At 47.3% G+C, this 6746-nt stretch overlaps 1 protein-coding gene across 1 annotated transcript; it reads right to left on the bottom strand.

The window, feature by feature from the left end:
* Positions 1 to 643: 643 nt before the first annotated feature.
* On the bottom strand, positions 644 to 1216 carry LOC102835111 (chromosome unknown open reading frame, human C11orf87). Its single transcript, XM_006833803.1, has one exon. The coding sequence runs from the start codon at positions 1214 to 1216 to the stop codon at positions 644 to 646; it is 573 nt and encodes a 190-aa protein (XP_006833866.1).
* Between the last annotated feature and the right edge of the window lie 5530 nt (positions 1217 to 6746).

The raw sequence follows: 6746 nt of genomic DNA, 5'->3' as shown, positions 1-6746 counted from the left end.
TGTTTCGCCGCTTTGAAGAACTGTTTTGGAGGCCTCTTGTAGTCTTGGTGTTTAATTAGTGTAGACATTTCCTTTATTAATATGGTATTGCCTGAGCCCAGCTGGGGTTGGGCATAGGTAAGAGAAGGAAGCTGAAGGAAAAGTGAGAACTTAGTGTAGGGAGTGTAGGGAGGTAAGTGAACCTTAACTTGATAGCTATGTACAACACCACTGAGCTTCCTCCCCTCCCTTTGTTCCCAGGGGTCAATACATATTTGGTAGCTTGTGCGGTTTCTCCTCCTTATCATGGGGGGGAGGGGAGAGGGAAGACGCATCCTTCATTGACAATAAGAAATTACGTGATTTGTCATGCGCTTGGATTGTGTTATTAGTATTATAATAATTACTATAAATATTAATAAAGTAGCATTATCAGCATTATTTCTTCTTCTTCCGAGACTTTCCTCGCCCAATATTTACAAATACCGCACAGTGCCTCGGCGGAGGAGAAACAAAGTAAGGAGAGGGCAGCGAGGAAACGAAGAAGAAAGAGTAGAGAGGCCAAAGGAATGTGGAAAAGGAAGGGAGGAGAGTGGTGGTGGGGGGAAGCAAAGATAGCAAAAGAGCTGTAAAGGAGAGCGGAGAGATGAGAGGAGCTAGACAATCAGGACAGTACCACCGTCTGCAAAAGGCCCTCGCCAGCTGTGTCCAAACAGGAGGAGGCTGTATGTGCTCCTTGTGGACTGGGGACTGGTGGTGGAGGAGGAGGAGGGCAGGGACCCTGGAAGCCCGGGGACGAAGAGGAGGAGGAGGCGTTGGAGGGGCCACAGAAGGCAGAGTCCTGAGGCTGCCTCTCCAGCCGCGTTTCTTTTCCGTGGGCTGGGGCCTGGCTGCCTGCTTGGGACAGCCCACCACCACGGTGGCTGCCACTGCAGTGATCGCGCTCGTATTCCTCCTGAGCCCTCTGCATCTTCCGCTTCTTCATCCTACGCTTGTGGATGTGGAAGGTGGAGAGGGACAACACGATGAGGCAAAATATGAGGGTGACTAGGATAATCAACACCAGAGTGGATGAGAAAGACTGGAAAAGCTGCTGTCCCACCTGCGTTATGCAGGTGCCGCCGCCGCCCGGACCACGAGCACTCGCGTTGCCACTGATGTTAGAGGAAGCAAAGGTCCGGTTGAGGAGACACGGCGGCAGAGCCAGCCTCAGCTCCTTGGGCGCCCTGGCACTCATCGGCGCTGGGCTGGGAGGGGCCGAGCCCACCAAGCTTCTCGTCCTGAGCACACGGTCCCCACTAGCCAAGAAGACGACGGAGAGCAAGCCACTCAAAACAACTCCTTGCAAGGGCGAAGGTGCGCGAGCAAAGGACTAAGGCAGCAATTGCCGGCTAGCAATGCGGCCAGCGAGCGGCGCCTGGGAGATCTTCTCAGGCTCCGCCTCAAATGCCTCTCCGCGCGCGTTTTTCCTTCGCCAAGACACCAGGCTGCAAAGAGAACAGGCTTAGTTAGCATCCTCGGCACTGCTAAGGGAGATGCGGAGGTCAGGAATGATCAACCACTGCAAAGTGGCTCTTTGGGCATACTGACTTCAATGTGTGTTGCCCGGCCGTTTCGCAGTTCGTGGACCCCAGTCTGCGTAACCCTCCATCCCCGGGACACGCACCGGAGCTGCGGGCTGCTTGCTCGAGCTGCTTGCGGGAAAGGGGTCTGCACTGACACCGCAGAGGAGTGGATTACTCAGCAGATAGGGCAGCCTTCCAGAGCCTCTGTAACTTTCTAATTGCAGCAAACGGGGCAACAGCTTCCTGGAGCGCCGGGTCTCTGGAGTCTCCTGCAGCCTCTCCGCGGAAGTCTCTGACTAGATCCTATTCTCCCACCATCCACCCCCGGCAGCCGGGCTGACTCCGGGTACGCAGTTCTTTCCCTTCATTTGCTCCCTCTTCCTCTCCCGCACTGGACGGCGTCAGGTCCCTTAGGTCCCATTCCCAGGAGATATCCCTAGTTCTTCGTCCCACTCCTTCTCTGTCCATGGCCACAGCGGACGCCCAGTAACACGCCTTCTTCCCTAGCACACTCTCCCCCCTCCCCCAAATAAAAAGCACATCCCCGCAGACGCCCTCCTCCTTACCATCTCCCTGTTTCCCCCACTTGACAGTATCCTGCTTATTTCTAGGGGAGCTGGAAATGGAAGGGGGAGGGTTCCCGCCTGCAAAGTTTGCGGAACCAACCTTCTCTGCGGCCTTCCCAGACCCAGTCCGAGGGCCCCAAGGCTTTTCCTGGGGGCTAAAGCCGTGCCGACCCGCAGAGCACAGCAGAATCTTCTTGCCGCTCCCAAGAGGCAGCTGCAAACTGTTGCACTGCGGAGCAGAAAGGCGGCGCGCAAACCCTGGCCGGGGCTAAGGTCGGGGTGGGGACTGAAGCAATAGCCAGGAGTGCCTGCGCAGGCCGCCGAGATAGTCCTTCCTCCTCGCGCCGAGCCGCCCCTAAACCCAGTCGCTTGGGACCGTTACCTCATCGCTTCTCTTACCTGGGGCCTCCAGCTGACTGCAGGGAGGAAGCCCCCGCCGCGCGGCTGCAGTGGCGGCTGCAGAAGGCTTGGAGTGAAAGGGCCAGAGACCGAGCCGAGCTGCCGCTACTGTTGTTGCCGCTGCTGCTACCGCCGCCGCCGCTGCTTCGGGGAGCTCAGCTCACAGCCTATTGCCAGAGAGGCCGGTGACGTCAGGCAGCCACCGCCAGGGCTCCAAGCCACCCCTCAGGCCCCCGCCCTACCCTTACACCCCAACACCTTGTCCTAGCTGAGCGAACCCCTTGCCACACACATTCCCAGTTCCTAGTCCAGAGGAGCAGCCCCCTACCTCCTCAACCCCGGGAGTAACCCACCTTGCACTCCCATGCTTCGGATGGATTGAAGCTTCACTTCTCCAGTTGCCTGATTCCTTACCCTCTCAGATGATTTCAAGAACCCAGGACTCCTGGTGTGGTGCTGTAGGATCAGCACTGGACTTGGAACCACCACAAGGTCATCAGTTCAAACCCACCAGCTGCTCTTCGGAAACCCTATACAGGGTTGCTATGCGTAGGAACTGACTAAATGGCACTTGACAACAACAACGACAACAAACTAATCTTCTTTTGAAACTCAAATCAGTTATCTCCCTTGGCTGATGAGGCAGGCCCCTCCCTAAATACTGTCTATGTTACCCCTGATTCTGAATATAAACTGCATTCCTGAGAGATGATTAGGTATTTCTGAACATAAATGGAGCAGAACCTAAAATACAAACTTGAACAGTCTTTAGTATCAACAATCCAAAGTAACAATTTTCTTTTTCCTTTCCACTGTGTCCTTAACTTAGCCTTTACTCCACCTGACTCATGAGCCTCCTCTCTCCTTCTCACACTCTTTATGTCCCGACCCTCCCTTCTCTCTCTCTGTGTGTGTGTATGTATGTGTGTGTGTGTGTGTAGATTTGGTGTGGCGCTATAGGATAAGCACTCGACTGGAAAGTCGGTTTGAACCCCAATGTCATTCACTCCTCAGAAACCCTCTACAGGACAAAATCCACAACAGAACGAAACTGTCTGATTCTGGGCCAACCTCGCAATCATTGCTACACTTGAGCCCATTGATGCTGCCACTGTGCCAATTCATCCCATTGGGGTCTTCCTCTTCTTCTCCAACCCTCCACTTTACCAAGCATGCTATCCTTTCCAGGGACTGGTCCCTTCTGTCAACATTTTGGAAATATGAAAGACAAAGTCTAGCCATCCTAGCTTCCAAGGGGCTCTCTGACTGTCCTTCTTCCAACATAGATCTATTTGTTCTTCTGGCAGTGCATGGTAATTTTAATATTTTTCTCCAACACCATAACTCAAATGCTTCAATTCTTCTACAGTCTTCCTTATTCACTATCCAACTTTGCCATGCATGTGAGGCTATAGAAAATTTTGTGTCAGGCACAGCTTAGTCCTCAAACTGACATCTTTGCTCTTTAACACTTCAAAGAAGTCTTGTGCAGTAGATTTGTCCAAAGTAATACATCGTTTGATTTCTTGGCTGTTGCTTCCATGAGTGCTGATGGTTGATTCAAGCAAAATGAAGTCTTTGACAACTTGAATTTTTCTCCATTTATCTTTATGTTATTTATCGGTCCAGTGGTGAGGGTTTTTGTTTTCTTTACACACCAGGACTCCATAGATAGATAGATAGATAGATAGATAGATAGATAGATAGATAGATAGATAGATAGATACATACATACATACATACATACATACATACATACATACATACATACATAGTCAAACCCACCAGTCTCTCCTAGGAAACCCTAGACAGGGTCACTCAGTCAGAACCGACTCAAGGGCACTTAACATCCAAAAGTCTCTCTGAGTAAGAACTGGCCCAAAGGCACTTAAAAACAAGTCGCTAAGAGTCAGAACCCATTTGACAACACTTAACAAAGATAACAAACAGCCTCATCTTTCTCCCAGGAAGCAGCTAATGGGCTCCAACTGTTGATGTTGTTTTGCAGTCCAGTGCTTACCTACAGAGCCACCATGCTCCATGGATATGAATATTGCTGTTAAGTGTTGGGTTTCTCAGTATCAGCTTGTCAGTTTCAGCCACCAACCTTGTGGTTTGTAATCCAGGTGACTGAAAATATCATGTTTTGCATCAGGAACAGCATAGTCCTCAAACTGACATCTTTGCTCTTTAACACTTTAAAGAGGTCTTGTGCAGTAGATTTGCCCAATGCAATATGTCATTATATATATGTTCAGCATATATATATATATTCAAAACTACCAGCTGTTCCATGGGAGAAAGATTTGGCTTTCTGCTCCCACAAAGATTTACAGCCTTGGAAATCTTGTACAGGGTCACTATGAGTCAGAACCGACTGCATGGCACATAACCACCACCACTACCATATATAATATTATATAACATATATATATATGCTGACCCTGAGGATAGTAGCCCGATTCGAAACGACTATACTACCAGATATATATATATATATATTTCAAACACTCATTTTCTTCTGATAATGCATCTATACTCTTGGAAATATGCAAAGTAGACAAGCTTACAAGGCAGGAAAATGAAAATCAGAGGAATCTGGAAATGAACTGCTGTATGAAAAATTCAAGTGTTATGCACCCATATAAACCATAAAATCAAACCTGAGTTCATTTTGATGCATAGTGAGCCTACAGGAGAGGTTAAAATTGCCCCATGTGGCTTCCTAGTGAACTTATAGGACACGATAGAACTGCTCCATAGGCTTTCCAAGGCTATAAATCTTTACAGAAGTAGATTGTCATAGATTGTCACAACTTTCTATCAGCTGGTGGGTTTGAACAACCAATTTCCCAGTTAGCAGTTGAATGTTGAACCACTGTATCATTAGGGCTCCTTTGCCTCCTACAAAAAGTTTGCTTTTATTGCCCCTAAAGCTTATTGAAGTGCTTGGTACTTATGTTATAGTATTAATAACAACCTTTCTGTATAATAGATACAGCTTCCTGAAAGGTTCTCAACAGCCTGCCAAAATCTGGACAGAGTGTAGTCAACTATTAGTTTGGGATCTTTGGAAAAAAGATCTGAATGAGTTCTTTACTTACAGTATTTGTGTTGTTGTTGTTAAGTGCCAGCCAGTAGGTTCTGACTCACAGCAATCTTGTCTATGGATCCAAGGAGTGACTAGTGAGTTTGAGCCACCGCCTCTGCAGTTCAAACTGACTTTGCAGTCCAGTGCTAATCCTACAGTGCTACACCAGGACTCCATAGTAGTCGTGTACTGTGTTCATTTTTCTATTGGTGAAGCCAAGTTAGAACAACATTGAAGGATATTGTATTGTTCTTACTTCTGAAAACTTGAGTCTTATCAATATTTCGTACAACAAATTGATTCTTGAATAGTCCAAAAAGAGATCTGTCTATTTAGAACACTCTTATCAAAAAACAAAACAAAAAAATAAAACTGTCTTGTAAGTCAACCAATATTTTATTGTTATTATTGTTGTTGTTAGGAGCCATCATGTTGGTATCAACTTATAGCGACCCTATGCACAACAGAACAAGACACTACCTGGTCCTGAACCAACCTCACAATTGTTGCCATGTTTGAGCCCATTGATGCTGCCACTTTGCCAAATCTACCTCGCTGGGTGTCTTCTTCTTTTTCTCTGGTCCTCCAGCCTAGGAAACATGATATCCTTCTCCAGGGACTGGTCTCTTCTGACAAAATGTCTGAAATATGAGAGACAAAGTTTGGTCATCCTGGCTTCTAAGGAGCACTCTGTCTGCACTTCTTCCAACACAGATCTGTTTGTTGTTTTAGCAGCCCATGGCATTTTCAATAGTCTCCTCCAACACCATAATGAATCTTTATATAATTAGAGTGAACTCTCACTGATCTATCTGTTGTCTAGATTTGGAGGAATGAGTTATGGGGGATTCCCAATGAGGAATATACCTTTACAATAGGTTGTAATAGGATTATAATATGTATGTAATAGGATTATGACCTAGACTATATACCACCTGAATTTAGAGATCATCTGAAGAACAGATTTGATACATTAAACACTAAAGACCAGAGACCAGAGAGTTGTAGGATGACATCAAGAACATCATACATGAAGAAAGCAAAAAGTCATTACGAAAACAAGAAAGAAGGAAAAGGTCAAAATGGATATCAGAATAGACACTGAAACTTGCTCTGCAGCATAGAGATGCTAAAGCAAATGGAAGA

The sequence above is a fragment of the Chrysochloris asiatica genome, unplaced genomic scaffold (assembly GCF_000296735.1).
Source record: "Chrysochloris asiatica unplaced genomic scaffold, ChrAsi1.0 scaffold00008, whole genome shotgun sequence".
NCBI lineage: Eukaryota > Metazoa > Chordata > Mammalia > Afrosoricida > Chrysochloridae > Chrysochloris > Chrysochloris asiatica.
This window is presented reverse-complemented; position numbering and strand designations above follow the sequence as displayed.

Coding starts and splice junctions, on each gene's coding strand:
- LOC102835111 (XM_006833803.1), bottom strand. CDS start 1,216: ATGAGTGCCAGGGCGCCCAAGGAGCTGAGGCTGGCTCTGCCGCCGTGT.